Genomic DNA, 25,968 nt, shown 5'->3' on the forward strand with positions numbered 1-25,968 from the left:
ATCTCCTGTGGTACATGGTTTAAAATAAACAAGACATCATGATTCTAGTTTCTTTCCTGAAGACTATTTAATCACAGTTTTTATTCCGGGACCTCCCATCCATATTTTAAAACGGACTTGTCTTTGAATTGTTCAGAAGGAATTAATTGACATGGATTTTATTTGGAATCTGAATCATTGAAAGATGCATTATGGAAACAGGCCCACCGAGTCCATGCCAACCATCGATCACATGTTCACACTAGTTCTATAGTTTCCCACCTTCACAACCACTCCCTACGCATTAGGGGCAATTTATAGAGGCCAATTCACTTACAAACCGGCACGTCTTTGAGATGTGGGAGGAAACCGGAGCATCCGGAGGTAACCCACGCGGTGACAGGGAAAACATGCAAACTCCACACAGACAGCATTTATCAAAAAAGGTCACAATTGAGCCCGTGTCTCTGGCACTGTGAGTTGCCTCTAGAGCTGTGAGACAGTAGCTCACAGCTATCAGCTGCTCCATATATTTATCACTGTGGAAAACTGAATCTTCCTGATGTCAAATTATATTACCGTTATTTATTTTTCAATTTTTGCAAGATCTCCCCTGGTTATATGTTTGCATTTCATTTTAAGACAAATATGCACATGTAAAAGGCATTGACAGGGTAGATGCAGGAGGCTGGAGACTCTGCTTTTGAAAAGCATGGATCAATGATCAATAATCAATGATTGATTAGTGATGCCCGAGATGTGGCAAAATGTCTTTATTCAGAGCTTTGGGACTCTGAAACTCTCTCCCCCAGGGATGTGAGGATGATCAGTCACTGAACGGTCAAAACTCGTGTCAATAAATCTTCGGATGGTAAAGAAGCATGAGCACAGGGATCAATTGGATCAATCATAATGTTGGAGCCAATACAACTAACAACAAGACATATTACTGCTTCTATTTCTGATGTTCTTATGTTCAATAACGTTCATACCTTACTGGCCATCCCTCGATCATGTCTCCCTCTACCTTAAATAATTTATTACAAGAAAGCAGGGTCACTGGTAAGGAATTGCCCAAGTGGATTATCACAGCTTTGCCTCGCCTGCACGGAAGAATGGTTCTGATGTAAAACATCGCCTGTCCATTTCCCTCTGGAGATGTTGCCTGATCTGCTGAGTCCCATCAGCACTTTAGTGTTTTGCCGTAAATTCACATCATCTAAGGCTGAATCGTCTCTTTATAAATGCCTCCCCTCCTCATGTTCCCACTAATATTAAGCTTGATAATAAGTGCTGGCTGGTAGGGCAGTGGAAGCAGTTCCAAATGTAGACGCAAAAAGGAATTGGATAAATAGCTGAAAGAAAGTTAAGTCAAGTTAATTGCCATATGAGCAAGTACAGTGAGGTACAAGTACAATGAAAAGTCTTGCTTGCAGCAGCATCACTGGTACATAAACGCAGACAAATACATAAATGCACATTACACATGAATTACATGTAAATTTCCTAAAAGAAAGAAGACTAAGCAAAAATCAAGATTTTAGCACAGAAACATAATTAGAGAAATAAAACAAGTCAATAGACAATAGACAATATGTGCAGGAGGAGGCCATTTGGCCCTTCGAGCCAGCACCGCCATTCAATGTGATCATGGCTGATCATCCCCAATCAGTACCCCGTTCCTGTCCCGTTCCATCCATGATCATGTACAAGGTGGATGTTGTTCTGTTGTTGAGGTAGGATTAGGGTAATGCAGATTGGTTCAAGAAGCTGATAGTTGTAGGAAAGTAGCTGTTCCTTAACCTGGTGGTGTGGCACTTCAGGACCGTATACCTCCTGTCTGATGGTAGCAGTGAGAAGATGGCATGGCTTGGATAGTGGGGATCCTTGATGATAGAAGTTGCCTTCTTGAGGCAGCACCACATATAAATAGTTTTGGTTGAGGGGTGAGCTGTGCCCACAATGGCTGAGTCCACCACACTCTGTATCCTCTTGCATTCCTGTGCGTTGGAATTGGTGTACCAGGCCGTGATGCAACCAGTCAGGAGCAGGCTGATTGGGACCACTTGCTATTTTAGAGGGCCAGCATGAGCATGATGGGCCAAAGGGACACGTATAACAGCAAGCGTGTGGCTCCACTGATAATTGACACCGTCTGTGAATTTACAACGCAGAATCAATTGCCAGGTTTCATCAGAGGTTCCCTCAGGAAACCAAGATAATTTAACTTTAGTGGAGAATGCTACTTGAAAACCACACGGGTAACAAATCTTTGAATGGAATAAATTTGAAATCCACTTTTAGTACATCTCTTTTTTTGTACACATTTCATCCATTCTCTGGCAGCCACTGAAATATGTGAATCAAACCTGCCCCTAAAGTGTTCAGATTGTAAAGAAAATTACAAATGATGGTCTATTATTAATAAATAAATTTGGGAGCAGACAATCAGGAATAAGGAAAATGTTACATCAGTTAAAGTGATAAAATAAGAAGAATTACTGACTATCTTTGTGATGGATTTCAGTGTTTTTGTTGCTGCCCTCATCTTTACAGAAGATGTTACTCGTTGACACAGCTGAGCTGACCTTACCCTGTTGCGTTGTTTCCAGGTCCAGCTCCTACCTGTGTGCCTGAGTTTGATTTAACCAGTACACTTCTTAATTATAATGCAGTAAACCTTCGTTTTAACGGCCCTTTTTATAATGGATTTCAGTTATAGCGACGGACTGACAAAGCCACCCCTGATTTGCACCACCTCCCGTCCTCTTCTCAGCCATGCCTGCCGCCTCCGCCACCACCCACCTTTCCCTGCACTCTGGCCACTGACCACTGACTCCGCCGATCCTTGCCTCTCTCCCGACCGGGACCATCAACACATCTTGATTCCAGGCCCAGTTCCGGACCGAGAGTCTGAAGAAGGGTCTTGACCCGAAACATCATTTGTCCATGCTCTCCAGGGTTCTTGGTTCTTGGTCCTCCAAAATATTCCAAATGGAAATTAAACTGGAGGTGGTGAAGGGAGGGCTTAAGCCAGAAAGGGTTATTGGGAAGAAAGAGCTACTTTAAATTTAGTTGCATCTGGTTAGGTAACTATAGTTGGGTGGAGATTATTCCATGCTTTAATTGTGCGGGGGAAGAACGAATTGCTGTACACATCTGTCTTTGTAGCTGTGATCACATGGATGCTGAGTTACTCAAGCACTTTGTGTCCTTTTGTGTACTAACCAGTAGCTGTAGTTGTTTGTTTCTACTACTGATACAATGATAATCCCTTACTCGTATATAGTGGACAATCGGCAATAATGGACATGGTCTATTATAACGTGGGTTTACTGTACAATAAATAGAATTACATAACATAGAACAGTGCAACACAGGAACAGGCTCTTTGACCTACAATGCCTGTGCCAAGCATGATGCCAAGATAAACTAATCTCCTCTGCCTTCACGTGATCCATATCCCTGCTTTCCCTGCATATCAATGTGTCTATCTACAAGCTTCTTAAATGCCACCATCATATCTGCCTCCACCACTATCCTTGGCACCGTATTCCAGGCACTCACCACCTTCTGTGTAAAAAAACCTTCACTGCACATCTCCTTTAAACTTTGCCCATAAGTCTGTGTTTCAGCTTAGACATACGATTTAACAAAAATGACTAGGAAATAATTTGCTTCTTCCAACCGCATGCCTTCGAGGATCACAGGTATAAATACTTTCACCAGTGGGAAATACTTTATATGTGAAGAGGACTCTCCCAACATCCCACCATCTGTGACAGAGCACCATGCTCCCAATCTAGAAGTGAACTGTTCAGTCACACAGCCTTGGATAACTCTGTGTGACTGAACAGCAGCTGTTGACATGAAGCATGATGGCACATTGGCACAGCAATAGAGCTGCTGCCTCACAATGCCTGAGACCTGGGTTCGATCCTGGTTTACGGGTGCTCTCTCTGTGGAGTTTGTACGTTCCACCTGTGACTGCGTGGGTTTTTTCCAGTGGCTCCAGTTTCTTCACGCATTCCAAAGACGTGCAGGTTTGTTGGTCATTTGGCTTCTGTAAATTGCCCCTAGTGTGTAAGATGTGTGTTGGTGTTAGTATGTTACATGGATAGGACAGGTTTGGAGGGACATGGACCAAACCTGTTGGCCGGTGTGGGCATGTTGGGCCGAGTGGCCTGTTTCCACGCTGTATCACTCCATCACTCTATAACTCTAAGTGAAAGTGGCCTTAGTGTATGAGTGATCAATGGTCGGCGTGGACTTGGTGGGCCGAAGAGCCTGTTTCCGGGCTGTATCTCCAGACCTAAACCTAAAGACTGTGCCCTGTGCCCTGACTGCTGGATGTTTGCCTGAGTTTCTCGGTTTGAAAATCCAGGCAGAGTTATGTCAGTGTGATCTTGTTGTTGAAAGGCTTCAGAACTTGTCACCACGTCTTTTCTTTCTTCCTACAGTTTCACCTCCCAAAAACCTGAAGGTAACCGAAGTGGCTCCTCAAACCGTGGACCTGGAGTGGCAGAACGAGGTTAGAGTCAATGAGTACCTCATCACCTATGCCCCCACGTCTCCCGGGGGTCTGCAGCTGGAAATACGAGTGCCCGGTGAACGGCTGTCATCCACCATCAAGGAGCTGGAACCGGGGATTGAATATGTAATCAACGTTTATGCTATCCTGAACAACGAGAGAAGCATCCCTGTCAGTGCCAGGGTAGCAACATGTGAGTGCCATCATTTCATTTCAGTACACCAGCCGGTGATCAGCACACCTACACCTCTATAACATGTTGGTATCCTGGGTACAAAAGCAACCTCGGTAAACTTTCAATACACGAGAGCAATCCCAGTTCTTAATCGGGAGATAGCAAAATTACTTTGTGGGACAGAAAGTCCACGAAAGGCAACAGTTGTCAATCTGGAAGTGGTAATTCATCAGGCATCATGTTTCCAGTTGAAGTCCGGCAACATCGTAACTTCAGCCCTTGACTGATGAGTGAGAATTTGGTTTGAAGCTGGAAATATGACAAGTTAGGACCAGAATATTATCTGTATCTGTGATAGTTTAAAAATTAAGGAAATTAGTGAACAAACTGTGCTCAGGGTAGAGATGCAAAACAAAATTATAGGTAGGTTAAGTATAGACAGGAAATGGTTACGGCCGCTCATCTTTACAAGAAGCCTTATTTCAGGAATTTTGGAAAATGAGCCCAAAAGTTATTATGAGCCCAATGTTATGAAGCAAACATCCACAACTGCAACTTCAATTAAAACACCAGCCCATTTCTGACGAGGAACAATACAGATGCCCAGATTATACACTGAATTTAACAGTTTCAAATAATTGAGATTTTTGTATTTTTATAACAGTGCAGCAAATGTCTATCATTCTGACAACTACTTTTCCCCTTTTACACCTTTAGTTGAAATTCTATTGTTTAATGCAATAATTTTACATTTCAATTAATTACCAGATTTTAAGCCGTTTAATATTGGCAACAAACATCAACAAATAAAACACCACGGATGGAATACAAAGCGAAAAAACAATTACACTTGAAGTGTATTTATTTGATTTCAATTTGACCAAGTGGATAGAAATTGGTTACAAAAGAGTAGAGTGAAAAACTCACGTCAACGACCCTGTGCACTTATTTAAATTGAATAGTCTGCCAATTAGCTACATCATGCTTTATTATCAACATTTATCATTATCAGGAAGTGAGCTTATGGGCAAGGAGTGCCAAAACTGCAGCTTCACATGCTGATGTTTGTCGAGAATCTGTCAAGGATGGCCTTTTAATGCCAAATTGTTTGCTGAGCATTGGGTCATTTTTTAAAGTGACAAATCTCTTTTGTGAAGACTTTAATATAAACTCCTTAACCCCACATTAATACAAATTGACCTCATGTTTATAAAACACAGAAGGGCACAGCATGGGAATCAAGCCCCTTCCACCACAAGGTCTATGCTGAACATGATGCCAAGATAAACTAATCTCATCTGCCTGTATGTGATCCATTGGTTCCATCCCATCCAAATCCAAGTGCCTATCTAAAAGCCTCTTCAATTCCACAATCATATCTGTCTCCACTACCACGGTGCATTCCAGATGCCCAGCACCCTCTGTGTAAAAGCTACTTGTCCCACCCACCTCCTTTAGACTTTGCCCCAAGAATGCCATTTTGTTTTAGTTCGCAAGTTTAATGCAAAAGATTGTGGAGATCTGTGTTCAACCCAACCATGATCTTTTGCTCTAATATTAAAAATATCGCACTAAATATGGATGAAAATCAAAAACTAAAACCAATGATGCTGGAAATCTAACATAAAAAACAGAAAATGCAGGAAATATTCAGTAGGTCAGTGGTTGGTGTAGAATGTTTTACTGTTACCCTAGGCACAGACCTTGCTCACACTGATCTTGCTTGCAGAAAGAACTAATGGCCATCGAAAGACACAAAAAGCTGGAGTAACTCAGCGGGTCAGACAGCATCTCTGGAGAGAAGGAATGTGTGATGTATCGGGTCAAGACTCTTCTTCAGAGTCTGAAAAAGGGTCTTGACCCAAAACGTCATCTATTCCTTCCCTCCAGAGATGTTGCCTGTCCCGCTGAGTTACTCCAGCTTTTGTGTCTATCTTCAGTTTAAACAGCATCTGCAGTTCCTTCCTACACTAATGTGGTTCTGCTAGCTGCTCTCATTTGCAGCCTTTTAATGAGACTTTGAGAATTTGTGATTTTTTTTTGATGTCTGCTGTCACCTCGTCTTCTGTAAAGTATGTTGTTCAACTGGGAAAGAGTTGCATTATTTTGAAGTGCATGGATAACCCAGATAAAATCTCAGTCTCAGGCGAAATAGAAATCCCTAAGGTGAAACTGATCAGAAGTGCAAGAACTGCAATGTTTATATCAAATGGAACCATGTACAGGAATGTGTCAATCAGCTCCTGTACCTGCTCCACCAAAAGGTCACAGCTGAGTTCTGAATCAATTTCCACTTTCCTATATTATACACACGTTATTTGTTATTCTTAGTGCCCACAGATCTCTCATTGTCAGTTGCGAATATCTCAGGGACCCACCTAGTTTTGTTTCATTATGGCCCATCATTCATCAATACATATTAATGGTGAAGGACACTCCCTGTTGTCAAATATCACAGCGTAGAAAGGAAAAAAAAAACCCTCATTTAAAGATTAAATTAGCGGAAGGATATGTAAATTTGCAATTGGAAATCCGGTCAGCAATTGTACCAAAGGTACAAGGTGACCTACAGAAAATTATAATGACTTCAACATTTTCACTTAAGGCATTTCAAGTTCATTGTGTAATCCAAGGTCTCTTGGTTTAACTGCTCTCCCATGCTACAGACTGCATTTATAAATCATTACATGGATTGCTTTGCCTTGGATTCTTGTCATTGATATACACCGTAAATCAATTGTACTGTGAATTCAACCAGAATTAATTCATCTAAGAGACACAAGAAACCGCAGACGATGGAATCTTGTGCAAAATGAAGAGTGCTGGAGGAACTCGGGGTCAGGCAGCATCTGTGGAGGGGAAATTATGTTTTGGGTCGGGCCTCTTCTTCAGACTGATGGAGTTGGGGGGGGGGGGGGGGGCCCGGAAGGAAGTTGGAAACAGAGGCGGGGTAGGGGCAAAGCCTGGCAAGTGATACAGGTGGGTACAGGTGAGGGGTGGGGCTATTGGCAGATGAGTGGAATAAGTGATAAAGGCTAGAGGTGAAAAGGATTTTACAAGGTCTCAGATATGGAGGAGGAGTGAAATGTAAAGTCAGAGAGAGGGATGGGAGTAGAAGGGGCCAGAGGAGAAAGAGGAGGATAAAAGGGAAATATGGGACTTGGGGATGGGAGATGAGCACAAGGTATTTTGCAGTTATATTTAAGGGTTAAGATTCTGAGTTAAGGATTAAGGGTTAAGGATAAAGATTCTGAGACCACTGTACCTTTGGGTGCATATAACGAATAACTTTGACTTTGGCTTTGCAGTTTTTGCCAAAAATGTTTACTTCTGAATTTGAATACAATGAATACATTGTCACAACTTAATTTTGTTCTGAGCAGTTGCCTTACTGACTTCAGGGAATGAACTGAAGTATTTCCACCAGGAGGAATGAACGGTGAAGAGACGGGACTCTTTATAACTCATGTGGAGACTTGGTTGCATTTATTTGCTGTTAGCTCTCTCAAAGTGTAATTTTTCTAATGGCCGTTGTTTGAAGGTAAAGTTTCTATTAAATAATTCCTGTCTGCCTGCAGATCTACCCACACCAGATGGTTTGAGGTTCAAGTCTATCCTTGAGACCTCCGTCGAGGTGGAGTGGGATCCTGTTGACATTACCTTCGATGGCTGGGACATCATTTTCACACCCCCTGTAAGTTAGATGTTAAAATTCCATGCTCACAAAATATATTGAATTGCTATAACAGGCCATATTCACATCACCCATTCATTACTACCAATCTTTAATGCTGCTACATTGTAGAAATGGATACAATGGAAAAGGTTCTACTAATTGCACATTTGGTACAGGTGACTAAGGATAAAGTGGCAGGGTATGTAAACCACAGGTAGACACAAAATGCTGGAGTAACTCAGCGGGACAGGCAGCATCCCTGGAGAGAAGGAATGGGCGTTGTTTCGGATCGAGACCCTTCTTCACATATTTGTTTCAAGATAGAGAAGGGAAATCAAAGAAGTTAATTTGTTTGCAACGTTGACTTCAAAAGCAAAGATCACCATGTGGTTAATAGATGCCTCTAAAGTGTATTGTAGTGTTTGAAGATGATTCCACCATTTCCTGCAATAACTTTTGACTTTAGAGATACAGCGCACAAACAGGCCCTTTGGCCCATCCAGTCCATGCCGACCAGCAATCACCCCTTATACTAAAACTATCTTACACGCTAGGGACAATTTGTCATTCTACCAAAGCCAATTAACCTACAAACCTGTGCGTCTTTGGAATGTGGGAGGAAACCAGAGCACCCAGAGAAAACTTACATGGTCACGGGAAGAATGCACAAACTCTGTACAGAGAGCACCAGTAGTCAGGATCAAACCCAGGTCTCTTGCGCTGTAAGGCAGCAGCTCGACTGCTGCTTCAAAGTGCCGCCCCCCCAAAGTGTAGTCTTTGCTTTCCATTCCTGAATGAAGTCAACGGTACAGTCAAGGGTTGTCATCTCTGCCAAAGCCTGATACAACAATTCATTTTCTCTTGGAACATAGAGCAGTACACCACAGTACCAGGCTCTTCGACCCACAAAGTCTGCTCTGACTATGTTGCCAATTTAAACTGATTCCCTTCTGCCTGCACATGGTCTGTATCCCTTCCTGTTCAGTTGCCAAGTGCCTCTTAAATATTGCTATTGTATCTGCTTCCACCACCTCCCCTGACACCACGTTCACAGCATCTACCACCCTCTGTGTTAAAGAAAGTATTTTGCACACTTCCTTTAAACTTTCCACCCCTCATCTTAAACTATGCCTTCTAGTATTTAACATTTCCACCCCAGGACAAAGGATTTTACCATCCATTAGTTTTAAAATAGCTATGGAAAAAGATAGGTCTGGTTCACAAATTAAAATTCTAATTGAGGGGGAAGGAAAATGTTGAAGATGTTGGGCAGAAACTTGCAAAGATTTATTTGGAGAGCTGTTTGCAGAAAAAGGCATGCCTGGCAAATGGGATGCATTTAAGAGTGAGATGGGGAGAGTACCGGCAGAGCATGTTCGTGTTAGAACGAAGGGCAAGGCAGGCTGGATTAGGTTAACACTGGTTGAGGAGACACTGGTCAGGAAAAAGGAGGGGAATTGGAAGTACAGGTGCACAACCTTTTATCCGAAAGCCTTGGGACCAGACACTTCTCGGATTTCGGAATTTTTCGGATTTCCGAATGGAAGATTTTTAGCGTAGATTAGGTAGGTAGCCGCTCCGGAGCTTACTGCACGGCGACCCGGTAAGGTATTGCCTGCCGGCGGCTTGAAAAGTCTGGAGCGGCTGCCTCCTCCCCGGAGACCGGGGAATCATTGTAAATCATTGCTTAAATGTTAGTCAGTTAGTTTGGAGGGATTTTATGTGGTGGGGGGGGTGAAGGGGGAAACTTTAATTCTTAGTCCCCTACCTGGTCGGAGAGGCAGGGAGCGGGCAATACCTTACCGGGTCGCCGTGCAGTAAGCTCTGGAGCGCTGTGGCCGCCGACTCCCAACATCGCGGAGCTGGGGGCTGCGGGCGTCCGGCCGCGGTTGGAGCTCCGACCCCGGCAACTCTACCCCTGGCTGCATGGCGCTCCAAATCCAGCGCCGCCCGCGACCGGACGCTTGCAGCCCCAGATCCGCGATATTGGGAGTCGGCGGCGTCGCAGCGCTGGGATACCAGCGGGGAGCGGGTAATGCCTTACCGGGTCCCCGTGCGGTAAGCTCCGGAGCGCTGTGGCCGCCGACACACAACATCGTGGAGCTGGGGCTGCGGGCGTCCGGCCGCGGGTCGCGGGCCGCGCTGGATTTGGAGCACCGCGCAGCCAGGGGTAGAGTTGCCGGGGTCGGAGCTACAACCGGCGCCGCCCGCCCCAGCTCCGCGATGTTGGGAGTCGGCGGCCACAGCGCTCCGGAGCTTACTGCACGGCGACCCGGTAAGGCATTGACCGCTCCCCGCCTCTCCGACCAGGTAAGGGACTAAGAATTCGTTTCCCCCTTCACCCCCCTCCCCCTTCACATAAAAGCCCTCCAAACTAACTGACTAACATTTAAGCAATGATTTACAGATGTTTAAGTGTCTCCCTGGTCTCCGGGGAGGAGGCAGCCGCTACAGTAGTACAGACCTGGGTTGACCGTGGGTCGTTTCGGGTCAAGTTTGGCGCCATACGCGAGCTTTGGTGTGCAGACGACATCCTGGAAAAAATGTCCAGTTTTCGGAGCTGTTCGGTTTCCGGAACGCCGGATAAAAGGTTGTGCACCTGTATAAGCAACTGGAATCAAGCAAATTACTTGAGAAATATTAGCGATGTAGGAGTACAATTTCAGGAGAACTGGAGGAGGATAAAGAGGGGGCATTAGAGAGCTTTGGCAGATAATGTAAAGGAGAATTTTAAGCAAATCTTGAAGCAAATTAAGAGCAAAATGGTAAATGGGATGGAATAGATCCCCTTAAGGTTCAACGTGGTTGTCTATGTGTGGAGCTACGAGAGATGGAAGAGTTAAATGAATAATTGTAATCTTTATTTGCCATTGAGAATGTCACGGAAGCCATGGAATTAAGGGAAATTAATAGTTTGGTTTAGTTTAGTTTATTGTACAGTGAAAAAGCTTTTGTTGTGTGCTAACCAGTCAGTGGAAGGACTACACATGATGACAATCGAGCCATCCCCAGTGTACAGACACACGATGAAGGGGATCACGTTTAGTGCAAGATAAAGTCCAGTAAAGTCTGATTAAAGATAGTTTCCAATGAGGTGGATAGTAGCTCAGGAATGCTCTCTAGTTGTTGGTGGGGTGGTACAGTTGCCTGAAGAGTGATGGTGATGTGAATGGAACATATCCACATTCCAACAGAGGAGCTGTTGGCAGACTTGAAGTATATTAAGATGGATAGGACCCCAGAGTCCAATTAAATCCTAGGACATTGTTGGAAGCTAGGAAAGAAATAATAGGGCTCCTAGCAGAGCTTTTTGCATCATCTTTAGCCATGGGTGTGGTACTGGAAAATTGGAGCTTGGCAAATGCTTTGAGCAAACTGTCAGTGGTGCTAGGTTACTGGATGGGATATTAGGAGACAGGATCTACCCACATTTGGACAGCAAGGACATAGTCAGCTTGGCTATGTGTATGGGAAATGTTGTCTCACAAGATTGACGAGTTTCTTGAAGTGGTAACGATGAACATTGATGAGGCCAGGGCAGTAGACGTTGTTTACATGGATTTTAGCCAGGCCTTTGAGGAGGTCCCGCATGTTAAGCTAATTTGGAAGGTTAGATCACATAGGATCCAGGGTGAGATAGTCAAGTGGATACATAATCCTCTCCCATAGCTGTCAGACTGTCCAGCATACACATCTAAATAATGAGTCAATGCAAACCGCCACTGTTCCTGCCTTCCCAAGAAGATCACTGCATTTAAAACAAATAACATGATATCATTTTATTTTACTAAATTCTCTCAAGACCCTTTGAGTCGCATTTATTTGGCCAATTGAAATGCAGACAGCTGTAAAATGTTTGCGCATCTGCTTGCTACAATGCATGACCAAAAGCCAAGTATCCTATTATTACATGTTGTAACAGATGGGTGGTGCCAATCCAATAAGCATCAGCTTACAGGATGATTTACCAGAAAATAGAATGGAGTAAATGCAGGAAAAATGCTCCCAATGTTGGGGGAGCTCAGAACTAGGGGCCACATGCTAAGAATAAAGGGGAGGCCTTTTAAAAATGAGATGAGAAAATAAAATTTTCACCCAGAGAGTTGTGAATTTGTGGAATTCTCTGCAATAGTAGGCAGTCGATGCCAATTCACTGGATGAATTTAAAAGAGGGTTAGATAGAGTTCCAGGGGGACTAGAGGAATCAAGGGATATGGGGAGAAAGCAGGCACTGATTGCCATGATCACAACGAATGGCGGTGCTGGCTCGAAGGGCCAAATGGCCGCCTCCTGCACCTATTTTCCATATGGATGGAAGAAGGGAATCTGGTTGGAGTGCCTTTTCTGTTTGGCACAAATGTCATGTTGGCTGGCACATGCACTGGGAGCGGTATGTATAAAAACTGAGTCAACACAATGAATGATTGACAACAAGGACCAGCAGATAGACAAAAGGACACAAGGTGCTGGAGTAACTCAGCGGGTTACTCAGCATCTCTAGAGAACATGGATAGGTGACGTTTTGGGTCGACACCCTTATTACAAGAAACCAGCATGTTTAAAATGATGCTGGTTTAAAAAAAGAGATACAAAGTGCTGGTGTAACTCAACCGGGGGTCATCTCTGGAGAACGGATAGGTGATGTTTTGGGTCGAGACATCAAGACTGTTGCATGTGCCTCAACCCCAGGCACTCTCCACCCTCTGTGTAAAAAAACCGTGCCCCGCAAATCTCTTTTTAACTTTGCCCCTCTGATCATAAAGTTTTTTCCCTCTAGTATTTGATTTTTGCATCCTGGGAAAACTATTTGCTGGTCTGCACATTTTTACAGATGTAATATACTTTCTCTCGGTTGCAGAAAGAAGACAATGACAAGATTTTGAACAGCCTGAAGCAGCCACAACTCTCATTTGTGCAAACCGGCCTGGCTCCAGGAGAGGAATATGAGGTCAACCTCCATATCGTGAAGAACGGTACCCGCGGGCCGGCAGCAAAACAGAAACTGACAACAAGTGAGTGAACCTACTCTGGTGGTGAATCTGTAGAATTCTTTGTCACAGAAGGCTGTGGAGGCAAAGTTAGTGGATGTATTTGGGACGACAGATGGCACAATGGGCTAAGTGTTCGGCTGGCAACCGGAAGGTAGCCGGTTCGAATCCCGCTTGGAGTGCATACTGTCGTTGTGTCCTTGGGCAAGACACTTCACCCACCTTTGCCTGTGTGTGAATGTGTGTGAGTGATTGGTGGTGGTCGGAGAGGCCGTAGGCGCAGATTGGCAGCCACGCTTCCGTCAGTCTGCCCCAGGGCAGCTGTGGCTACAGAAGTAGCTTACCACCACCGAGTGTGACTGAGGAGTGAATTAATAATGCGATGTAAAGCGCCTTGAGTATTAGAAAGGCGCTATATAAATCCCATCCATTATTATTATTATTATTTAAGGCAGAGATAGATAGATTCAGGGAGAGGTGGATCAGCCATGATTGAATGGCAGAGTAGACTTGATGGGCCGAATGGCCTAATTCTACTCGTATCACTTATGATCTCTACCAGATTACATTCACACTTGACAGCCAACAATATTTGTGCTCATGCAAGAATAAAGAGCATCCCGCTCCCAAAGGTGATTCAAGTAGACTTAATGTGAATTGGATTTCAGAAAACCTTTTCCGTAAGTTGTCACCATTAGAAACCTCCGAGCCCAGTCTTCCTGTCATTACCAAAAACATGTGTGTCAGCGTTCGGTGTCACGATGCTGTGAAGATGACAGCCTGTGGATTGTGCAAAAGGACGTGGTTTGCACTGGAGTGAGAGAGAGGGGGTAAGGGAGGATAGACACAAAATGCTGACTCAGTGGGACAGGCAGCACCTCTGGAGAGAAGGAATGGGTGATAGTTATAAGGAGAAATTGGAGAGTCTAGCTCTGTTTGCCTTGGAGTGAAGGAGGCTGAAGGATGAGGACTGAGGTATATACAATTATAAGAGGCCCAGATAAAATAGATAGAATCTTTTTCCCATGGCAGGGATATTAAAAAAAAAGAGCAATTAAGTTTTATGCTTAGAGAGGAGGGAGTATTAAAAGGAATCTGAGGGAGAAGTGTTTTACACTGTGAGACATTGTTTTCTGGTTAAAATTATAAGAGACATAGCTAAAGTAGATAGAATCTGTCCCCATGGTCGAGATATTAAAACAATGAGAGATTAAGTTTAAGGTGAGAGGAAGGAATTTTAAACAGGACCTATGGGAGAAGTATTTTTCACTGAGATAGATTGTTATCAGTACAGAGCTGCCAGAGGTGGTGTTAGAGTCAGATACAAACACTACGTTTAAGTGACATTTAGACAGATACTTAAATAGGCAAGTCATAGAAGGATATGGTCTTAATGCGGGCAAAAGCAATTAGAGTAGATGAGCAAAGGGTCAGCATGGACAAGGTGGGCTGAAGGGCCCATTTTGGTGCTGTACCATTCTGTGGTTCTACAGCTTGCCATTGATTTTCTTTTCCTCTCTACAGTGGGTTACCCCACCACAATCTCTGAAAATTTTATCTTTGGTTTGTTTGAGGTTTACGTTTTGAATGATGCACTGAGTTTTAACATCTGCTGAACAAAATCTCCAGCCCGGAATTATTATTTTTTGTTAATGGATTGGGATTCCCTCAGCTAAAATACATTTAAAAATGATTTAGTTCTTACTTTTTTAGAAATGTTACGACATTTCAGTTGTTACATTTATCTCATCTGATGTTATAATCTTAACACTCTGTTAAATGTTTGAAGTCTTGGATATTAGTTACACCGCCGGAGATCTTCTTCCACTTAATGTAGCGGCCGATTTTTATATCGTTCAAGAAATTAACCCTCTAGCCACTAAATGGACAGCATGGTTAAGGGGAATGTATTCTATATGCACGCAAGCTCACCATCAGAGACTTCCAAGCTTCTTCACAGATAAGTCTTCAAAAACACAGTCTTTTGCTTAATAAATTCTTTATTGTTGATGATAACAATAAGATACATCCAAACTTCTTCCGACTTGTTACTATAATCGTCATCGAACTCCAGCTTATTGCTTTAAACATTTAGAAAACTCCTTGTGTCTCCGTTACACTTCGCATGGTCGAAGGGTAAACCTTTTCCATGCTGGTTCCAAACTAAACTTAAAAACTACGCTTCTGCGCAAGATACATAGCTCCAAACACGCCCTAAAATATGTCATAAATCCCACTCACAATATAACGGGTAGTCTAAAATTTAAAGACACATGCCATCATTAATGACATGCAAAACAAGCCAAATGGCCACCACAATGGATAAGAAGGATGACAAACGGTCTTTTTACAAGGTAAGGGAGGGTAAAACTAGAGGGCAATAGTTTATGGTGAGAGGAGAAAGATTTGATCCATATCCCTCTAAATCTTTCTTAAGCATGAACCTGTACAGTTGTCTTTTCAATGTTAATTTAAAGAAGGCCTGATGTGCAAGATTTCAATGTTCAATTTAAAGAAGGCCTGATGTGCAAGATTTTCGCACAGTGGGTGGAGGGATAGAAATGGTAGAGGTGGGTAAAATTACAACTGAAAAGACAACTGTACAGGTTCATGCTTAAGAAAGATTTAGAGGGATATGGATCAAATTCAGACCAATGGGACTAGCTCAGGAAGGTACCTTTGTTGACATGGCCAAGTTGAGCCAAAGGGGCCTGTTTCTGTGCTGAATGACTCTTTAATTCAATGAAGACTTTAACTCACGGACCAGTTTAGACTTTAGAGATACAGCGTGGAAGCAGGACCTTCGGCACACCGAATCCGTGCCGACCAGTGATCACCCCGTATACTAGTTCTATTCTACACACTTCTAGGGTCGATTTACAACTTACAGAAACCAATTAACCTACAAACCTGTATGTTTTTGTATGTAACCTTTATGTGTGGGAGGAAACTGGAGCACCCGGAGAAATCCCACGTGGTCATAGGGAGACCATACAAACTCCGGACAGGCAGCATCTGTCATCAGGTTGGAACCCGGGTCTCTGGCGCTGTAAGGCAGCAACTCTACCGCTGCGCCACTGTGTGCAATTCTTATGACCCAGAATTGGGTCCCCATTTCAAGTGCAGTTTGTTGGAGAATAGCTCCAGCAAGCATATGGCCCCAACAGAATGTTACTCAAGAAACATTTCCTGCGCTCTCTCCCCATGATTCATTTGGCCACAAGTGAAGCTGTGAGCAGCGTCACTCACGCACACCATGCCATCCATTCACATTATCTGCTGTACATGTCCATCCTCCAGTAACGCTGGTGTGGAACAGGAGTGGGTTAAATGTCAATCTCCAGGAAGCCAGAGCCAGAGGGAGAGTCACTGTGGCCATTGAATCTGGTGGTGGTGTTAAGAATACTGCAGTAGCTAAAATGTCTGCATTTTTTTGTAAGGCATCAGTTTTTTTTAGCGCAGTGGTAGAGGCACGGTTTAACTAGAAACATATTTATACCATGGTTTTTTGTAACCACATTGAAGGTAATCCATGTGTCTCAGTGTTCACAGATAATAAAGCATCAAGGAATCGTAAAAATATCTGGTGTAAAATTCTCCTGCTGACAGTGCGTTATTGAAATTCATGCAAGTAAATGTTCGAGGATAATAAATTAAGTTCTGCTTCTGCCCATAAATGAAAGTCCAATTAATGTAGTAATGATAAGTCAATGCATTATTCTGCAGCCATTTCAGATATGTACGTTTTTAATTTCATACCTCATAAAAATCTACCACCAGAAATAGTGGATTTTGATGATTCAGGTAATCGTCTAATGTATTTAATTTATTTGCTGTGGAAATCAAATTTCAGTTCAGGCATAGCTGGCAAGATTGGATCTGGGAAATGTCCAATTGTGAATATTTAATTCTGTCCTGGGAATGTCCCAAAAACTAAAATCTGTATTGTGCCTGAACCAGGGCTCTTTCAGGGCGTGGATATGTTCCCAGGATCTTTGAAACGTGATCCGTTCACAGAACTGTAAATCACCCCCACACACATGCAAAGCCACAGCAAACGCATCTTCCCAACACTGTGTAGAAATGGTGCCAGGATCGGGGACTTAACCAGAAAAAAACGAGTGATGACCACCGTTAGTTTAGTTGAGCTTAGAGAAACAGCGTGGAAACACCCATCAGCCCACCAAGGCCGCGCCGACCAGCGATCCCTGCACATTAACACTATCCTACACACACCAGGGACAATTTTACATTTATACTAACCCAATGAACCTACAAACCTGTACGTCTTTGGAGTGTGGGAGGAAACCGAAGATCTCGGAGAAACCCCGCGTAGGTCACGGGGGGAACGTACAAACTCCGTCCAGACAGCACCCGTAGTCGGGATCGAACCCGCGTCTCTGGCACTGTAAGGCAGCAGCTCTACCGTTATGCCACCGTGCCACCCCAACCTATCAGTTAGGATAGACTAGTGGCACGGAGAAATGCTTGAGTGGTCAACAATCTTTCTGTATCTGCCTAGCCCTGTTCTCCAACTCAATATCGATTATAATATTAAGGAGGTTTCAGACTACAAGACCACCTCCAGAGAACACATTGAGTATTTGAGTACAGAAGGAGAGATGTCATGCTCCATTTCCACAGGTTGTAGTGAGACCATTTCCAAACTATCACATACCCTGTTCTCCCTCCCGCAAGTTACTTGTGGTGGAGGGATCCCAGCAAAGTTACACCAGGTGGATTCCTGGGATTGTGTGTTTGTTTTACGATGGGACATACAGCAGACTAGGCCCGCACTCTCTTAACCTTGGAAGAATGAGAGGCGATCACAGTAAAACATTAAGAAGAATTAAGGGACTTGACATCTGGATGCAGTGTTGACGTTTCCTCTGAGATGGACAGCATCAGGGGTCACAGTCTCAAAGTAAGGGGCCAACTACTAGGGAAACAGATTCCTTCGCCCAGATGAGGCTGAATCACCAGAGTTGTTGACCAGAGAAAATTGTGGAGGTTCATTCACTGACTGTACACAAGATAGGGATCAATACATTGTTAGATATGGAGGGAATTAAGGGATATGATGCTTCGCCTAAAAGTTTGTCACAACCTTGGTAAAAGCCAGAGCAATTACAAAGTGGCATGTGGCTTGCTCATGCTTCTATTTCTTATATTATTTCTTATAATGGATGTGGAGAGGATGTTTACACTAGCGGGAGAATCTAGGACAAGAGGTCATAGCCTCAGAATTAAATGCCGTTCCTTTAGGAAGGAGATGAGGAGGAGATTTAATCAGAGGGTTACGAATCTGTGGAATTCTTTGCCAAGAAGGCTGAGGAGGACATCAATGGATATTTTTTAGGCAGAGATAGATAGATTCTTGATTAGTATAGGTGTTAGGGGTTATGGAGAGAAGGAGGGAGACATAGATCAGCCATGATTAAATGGCGGAGTAGACTTGATGGGCCAAATGGTCTAATTCTGCTTCTTTCACTCATTACCTTAATATGTTCATGGACGTGAGATATTGATAGCAAAGGACCAGTAATCCTGGCTCTCACATAGTTGTAGTGTATATGAGAAGGTGGTTAAAGTAAAAAGTACATTTCATGCTTATCTCTGCAAATCGTTCTCCCCACGGAAGAAATGACGAGTGGTGGTCTAAAATGATATAAGAAATAATGGCCCTGCAGAGGCTCATTCAAATTACTGGCCGGACTTCAACCCTGTGGTTACCTTTTGATCTTGCAAATTAAATTGTAAAGCAACAGGCAATCTAAGCCGACCAATTAAATTTAACGTGCAGTCATTCAATCAGAAATTTGAACATAGATGCTTTATCTTATGAAGCATCTTCAGTGGATTAGTAGGCTTGCCAGGCGGCAATTAAACTAAAGGAGTCTTTGTGAATATTTAAACTGCATTTGCCTTCACTGTCATTATCTTAGTATTTCGCTAAAGGAAAAAATATCAAAACATATTTGAAACACAAGGGCTTTTAATTAAAATTAGGGCAGCACAGCAGCGCAATTGGTTAGTGCAGCTGCCTCACAATGCCAGAGACCCGATTCAATCCTGACTTCGGGTGCTGTCTGTGTGGAGTTTGCATATTCGCCCTGTAACCGCGTGGGCTTCCTCCGGGTGCTCTGGTCTCCTCCCACATCCCAAAGACGTGTGGATTTGTAGGTTAATTGTCCTCTCTAAATTGGACCAAGTAGGGATAATATGGAACTAGTGTGAATGGGGAGATTGATGGTCGGTGTGGACTTGGTGTATGTATGTCTGAAACTAAACTAAACTAAATACGATAATGGTAAAATGGTTCTGGGCTTTACGTAACACATCTGCACATAAGCTCATGTACACACACACACACGCACACACACAATAACAAACACACACACACACACACACACACACACACAAACACCCTTACACACAACAAACACACACACACACACACACACAATAATAAACACACACACTCAAAATAACAAACACCCACTCACACACTTACACACACAATACCAAACACGGCCACACAATAACAAATACACACACACCCTTTAACACAATACACACACGGACACGCACGCGCACACACACCGCTGAAGGGCAAAATTCCAGAGCAGAAACTAATGAAAATAATGGGTCAAACCTTCAGCGTAACACTGATAGCTCTCAAACCCTCACACCTCAGAGAAGCTTGGACATCTGCAAAAACAATGGACTGTCTGCCACAGGCCAACCACTGAGCCCAGCAGCAGAACACAAACAGAGGCATTATCACAATTAGTTTCAATATTATTGAATTTGGACAGGAGACACAGTTTCAGCAAAATGCATTATCTCAGCCATTTGCTCAGCTGCAGTGAAAACGTTCTGCATCTGACGTGGTAAGTGATCCATTTTTCTCCTTAACTCCGCAGTGATTGATGCGCCAAGCCAAGTGGAAGTGAACAAGGTCACCGATACCACTGCACACATCACCTGGCTCAACCCAGCTGCACAGATTGAGGGCATCAGCCTGTTCTACGGGACTCCAGACAGTGCGAAGACAGCCATCAAGCTTCCTGACACCGAGACCACCTACTCCATCGCCGAGCTGCACCCTGACACTGAGTATGAAGTGTCGCTGGTTTCCAGGCGTGGACCTATGAGAAGTGTTCCTGCTGGCAGTACCTTCACAACAGGCAAGTCCGAACTGTTAAAGTAATGAGCTCACTTATAACAATTATTTACAAAAATGTATAGAAAGTGACCCAATCTGAAGAAGGTTCAGCCTTTGACAGCACTGGGCCTCTCCTCACTGGAGTTTAGAAGGTTGAGGGGGGACCTCATTGAAACGTACAGAATAATGAAAGGCATAAGGGCCTGCCCCACTTGGTGATTTTTTTCAGCGACTGCCGGCATCATTGACTGACGTATCAGGTCACCGAAATATTTGCGGCGGTGATGCGGCGTGATGACGTATGCGCGCGGTGTTTTTTCAAGTGTCGCAACATTTTTTTTGTCGCCGATGGATTTTGAAATGCTCAAAATCTTTTGGCGAAACTGATATGACGCCGGCAGTCGCCAAAAATATTGCCAAGTGGGACAGACCCTTTAGATAGAGTGGATGTGGAAAGGATGTTCCACTGGTGGGAGAGTCCAGGATCAGAGGTCACAGCCTCAGAATTAAAGGGCACTCTTCTACAAAGGAGGTGAGAAGGAACTTCTTTAGTCAGAGGGTAGTTAATCTGTGGAACTCATTGCCACAGATGGCTGTGGAGGCCAAGTCAGTGGATATTTTTAAGGTAGAGATGGACAAATTCTTGGTTAGAACGGGTGTGAAGGGTTATGTGGAGAAGGCAGGAAATTGGGATTAGGAAGCAGAGATCAGTCATGATTGAGTAGCGGAGTAGACTCGATGGGCGGAATGGCCTAATTCAACTCTTATAAGTTACTTGTGAACTCGTGAAACATCACCCATTCCTTCTATCCAGAGATGCTGCCTGTTCCTCCAGCATTTTACATCTATCGACCATATTATGTAAGTTTCAAGGTAGCAGTGGAAGAGTATATGGTTTGCCCTCAAGTTGAGATCCTAAATTGTGAGAAGGTTTTACTTCAATGGTGTTAAAGAGGACTAAACATAGAAACATAGAAATTAGGTGCAGGAGTAGGCCATTCGGCCCTTCGAGCCTGCACCGCCATTCAATATGATCATGGCTGATCATCCAACTCAGTATCCCGTACCTGCCTTCTCTCCATACCCTCTGATCCCCTTAGCCACAAGGGCCACATCTAACTCCCTCTTAAATATAGCCAATGAACTGACCGCGACTACCCTCTGTGGCAGGGAGTTCCAGAGATTCACCACTCTCTGTGTGAAAAAAGTTCTTCTCATCTCGGTTTTAAAGGATTTCCCCCTTATCCTTAAGCTGTGACCCCTTGTCCTGGACTTCCCCAACATCGGGAGCAATCTTCCTGCATCTAGCCTGTCCAACCCCTTAAGAATTTTGTAAGTTTCTATAAGATCCCCTCTCAATCTCCTAAATTCTAGAGAGTATAAACCAAGTCTATCCAGTCTTTCTTCATAAGACAGTCCTGACATCCCAGGAATCAGTCTGGTGAACCTTCTCTGCACTCCCTCTATGGCAATAATGTCCTTCCTCAGATTTGGAGACCAAAACTGTACGCAATACTCCAGGTGTGGTCTCACCAAGACCCTGTACAACTGCAGTAGAACCTCCCTGCTCCTATACTCAAATCCTTTTGCTATGAAAGCTAACATACCATTCGCTTTCTTCACTGCCTGCTGCACCTGCATGCCCACTTTCAATGACTGGTGTACCATGACACCCAGGTCTCGCTGCATCTCCCCTTTTCCTAGTCGGCCACCATTTAGATAATAGTCTGCTTTCCTGTTTTTGCCACCAAAATGGATAACCTCACATTTATCCACATTATACTGCATCTGCCAAACATTTGCCCACTCACCCAGCCTATCCAAGTCACCTTGCAGTCTCCTAGCATCCTCCTCACAGCTAACACTGCCCCCCAGCTTAGTGTCATCCGCAAACTTGGAGATATTGCCTTCAATTCCCTCATCCAGATCATTAATATATATTGTAAATAGCTGGGGTCCCAGCACTGAGCCTTGCGGTACCCCACTAGTCACTGCCTGCCATTGTGAAAAGGACCCGTTTACTCCTACTCTTTGCTCTGACTAGGGTGAAAGTAGATTGGGAGCAGATGTTTGCAGGTAAGAGGACATCAGACAAGTGAAAGCCTTTTAAAGGAAAGTTCAGAGTTTAGGGAACAGCATGTTCTAGCAAGAGAGAAGTCCAAGGTTGAAGAGCATAGATAGAACTTTGGATGACAAGTTTATTTAATGGATATTAGGGTATTAGGAGCAAATGGGTAGCCTGGGAAAGAGGGGCTCCCTGAGCAATCAAGAGTGTCATCCTCATTGGCAATTACTCGAAGCTGAGTATGATTGTCCGGAATAAGGTGGATGATCACAGTCTTTTCCTCAGGGAGAAGGTCTAAAACAAGCGGGCCAAGGATTATGACAAGTAGGGTAAGATTTAATGGGGAGCTGAGCGGCATGTTTTTCACATAGAAGGTGGGAGGTATTGGAACAAGCTGCCAAATGTGCTAGAGGCAGGTACAATTATCATATTTAAAAGACATTCAGACAGGTTTAATGGATAGGAAAGGTGCAGCGGGATGTGGGCCAAATGCAGACAAATAGGACTACTAGGGAGCTAGGGACACAAAAAACTGGAGTAACTCAGCGGGTCAGGCAGCATCTCTGGAGAAAATGAATAGGTGATGTTTTGGGTTGAGTCCCTGAAGAAAGGTTCCGACTTGAAACGTCACCTGTTTCTTTTCTCCAGAGATGCTGCCTGACTCGCTAGTTACTCCAGCTTTTTACGTTTATCTTCGGTGTAAGCCAGCATCTGCAGTTCCTTCCTACACGAGGGACCTTGGTCAGCATGGACGAGATGGGTCTATTTTCATGCTGTTCTACTCTATAACATGTCCTGCAGCTTATGCTTACTTTCCACGTGGCGTCTGTATTTAATGCACAGGTGGTTCCTGGCTTTCATTTCATCTGAGACAGCGTCTGTGCATGTCCTTGTTAATCCAGGGTAAAGGGAGTCAAATCACCAGGTTATTTGAATTGTGCTCGTCTGTTTTGGAATAGCTTACATATGTTTATCCCTCTGCACTGGAACCTGCAGTGCTGAAATGTGTAGGAAGGAACTGCAGATGCTGGTTTCTACCGAAGATAGGCGTAAAATACTCATCGGTTCAGGCAGCCTCTCTGGTGAAAAATAATAGGTGGTGTTTGGGGTTGGAACCCTTCTTCAGACTCTTTGTCAACTATTCTTTTTCTCCAGAGATGCTGCCTGAGCCGCTGAGTTATTCCCCTGTCCCACTTAGGAAACCTGAACGGAAACCTCTGGAGACTTTGCGCCCCACCCAAGGTTTCCGTGCGGTTCCCGGAGGTTGCAGGTGGTTGCCGGAGGTTGCAGGTAGTGGAAGCAGGTAGGGAGACTGACAAAAACCTCCGGGAACCGCACGGAAACCTTGGGTGGGGCGCAAAGTCTCCAGAGGTTTCCGTTCAGGTTTCCTAAGTGGGACAGGGGCATTACTCCAGCACTTTGTGTCTGTCGTTGGACTGCTGAAACCCTGGTGTGGTTTCACCTTAATGCAATAAATCTTTAAAAATAGATGATCATTCACTCGTAAAAGATCAAGCTAAATTCCATCTCCAACAGGCACCAACTGATGAATTCTGTACTGATAATGATCTTAACTCTTCTCGGGACAATCTTAGCCATTGTGCTGCTGGTGACATAACATGAAATGCAAACAACATGAAATAGAGAGTCATAAGAGTGATACAGTGTGGAAACAGGCCCTTCGGACCAATTTATCCACATCAGCCAACATGTCCCAGTTACACCTGACCCACCTGCCCACATTTGGACCATTTCCCTCCAAACCTGTCCTATCCATGTACCTGTCTAATTGTTTCTTAAATGTTGGGATAGTCCCTGCCTCAACTACTTCCTCGGACAGCTTGTTCCATACAACCACCATTCTTTGTGTTAAAAATTTACCCCTCAGATTCCTATTAAATCTTTTTCCCTTCACCTTAAACCTATGTCCTCTAGTCCGCGATTCACCTACTCTAGCCAAGAAACTCTGAATCTGCCCGATCTATTTCTCTCATGATCTTATACAACTCTGTAAGATCACCCTTCATCCTCCTGCGCTCCAAGGAATAGAGTCCCTAACTATTCAAACTCTCCCTATAGCTCAGACCCTCTAATCCTGACAACATCCTTGGAAATTATCTCTGTACCCATTCCAACTTGACATCATCTTTCCTATAACACGGTGCGCAGAACTGAACGCAAAACTCTTAATGTGACCTCACCAAATGTTGAGATATCAATGGATCTGAAGAAGGGTCCCGACCCAAAATGTCACCAATCCATTCCGTCCACGGATGCTGCCTGATCCACTGAGATACTCCATCCTTTTGCGTTTGCTCATCCGCAGTCCCTTTTGTCTCCATTTATTGGGAGGTTAATATATGTCTGCAAATGCCATTCTCATCACTTAAGGGGTGGTTCAAATAACACAGCGAGCATATGATAATTGTGAGGTTTTTCAACAACAAAAGGGAGCATATTAGCATAACATTATCTTGGGCACAACGGGATAAACACAGCTGTGAGATGGAAATAGATGAATTAGAACCTATTATACATTTTCATGGGTGTTCTTGTTACCCCTGCACAGAGAAGTAAGTATTTTGTTAGATGAAATATGATTCGTGCATTTAATCTACTTTGAGTTGGATATAAAACTTCTATAGCTCAGAAATGACATCCCTTGGGGAGTTGTTAACTGCACTGTATTGCATTCCCAGTCCAAGGTTTTAACCCCATTGAGGTCAATGCAGCTGAATTTGAGTCTGTTGGCACTACTGTATAGTATGCTTAGTTTAACCACCATTGGATCAACCCCTGGGCAATGGCATGTGAGTAAAGATATTGAAATATGGCTCAGCTTCCATCGACGTAATCGAGGACTATCTATACCCTGGTTATATTCTCTTCTACCTTCTCCCATTCGGCAGAAGCTTGAAATCATGTTCCACCAGATTCAGGAAATAAGCTAGGATGCAGTCCTGATCTTCCAACCTACCTCATTGTAAACGTTGCACTTTCTCTGTAACTGCAGCACTATAACGCAGCAAAGTATTTTCTGCACTCTGGTATTTTTCTCTTTGCACTACCTATTGTACTTATGAATTTCATAATAATTTCACACAATGAACTCCATTGTGGAATTGATGGCCACAGAAGGCTGTGGAAGCAAGTCAATGGAAATTTTTAAGGTGGAGATTGATAGGGTCTTGATTTCTAAAGGGCCTGTCCCACTTTCACAACCTAATTCACAACCTTTTTTACTCGTGGACATTTTTCATCAGTCGAGAAAAAATGCCCTGACCTACTTGATGCCACGAGTACCCACGACTAGCATCACAGCTTGTTATGACCTACCTACAACCTCCTACGACCTCACGACGACTATACTGCGAGTATGTCAAGGG

General features: G+C 43.8%; 1 protein-coding gene across 21 annotated transcripts in view; it reads left to right on the forward strand.

The window, feature by feature from the left end:
- The window catches only part of tnc (tenascin C), a 123,386-nt gene that overhangs the window by 38,343 nt on the left and 59,075 nt on the right, over positions 1 to 25,968 (forward strand). For all 21 annotated transcript variants that reach the window (XM_033049190.1, XM_033049194.1, XM_033049199.1 and 18 more), the window contains 4 exons: positions 4,440 to 4,703; positions 8,264 to 8,379; positions 13,220 to 13,373; positions 20,276 to 20,539. In XM_033049190.1, the coding sequence (XP_032905081.1) occupies positions 4,440 to 4,703; positions 8,264 to 8,379; positions 13,220 to 13,373; positions 20,276 to 20,539 (798 nt within the window). The remainder of the gene's footprint in view (positions 1 to 4,439; positions 4,704 to 8,263; positions 8,380 to 13,219; positions 13,374 to 20,275; positions 20,540 to 25,968) is intronic.

Source organism: Amblyraja radiata, chromosome 32 (genome assembly GCF_010909765.2).
Source record: "Amblyraja radiata isolate CabotCenter1 chromosome 32, sAmbRad1.1.pri, whole genome shotgun sequence".
Lineage (NCBI taxonomy): Eukaryota > Metazoa > Chordata > Chondrichthyes > Rajiformes > Rajidae > Amblyraja > Amblyraja radiata.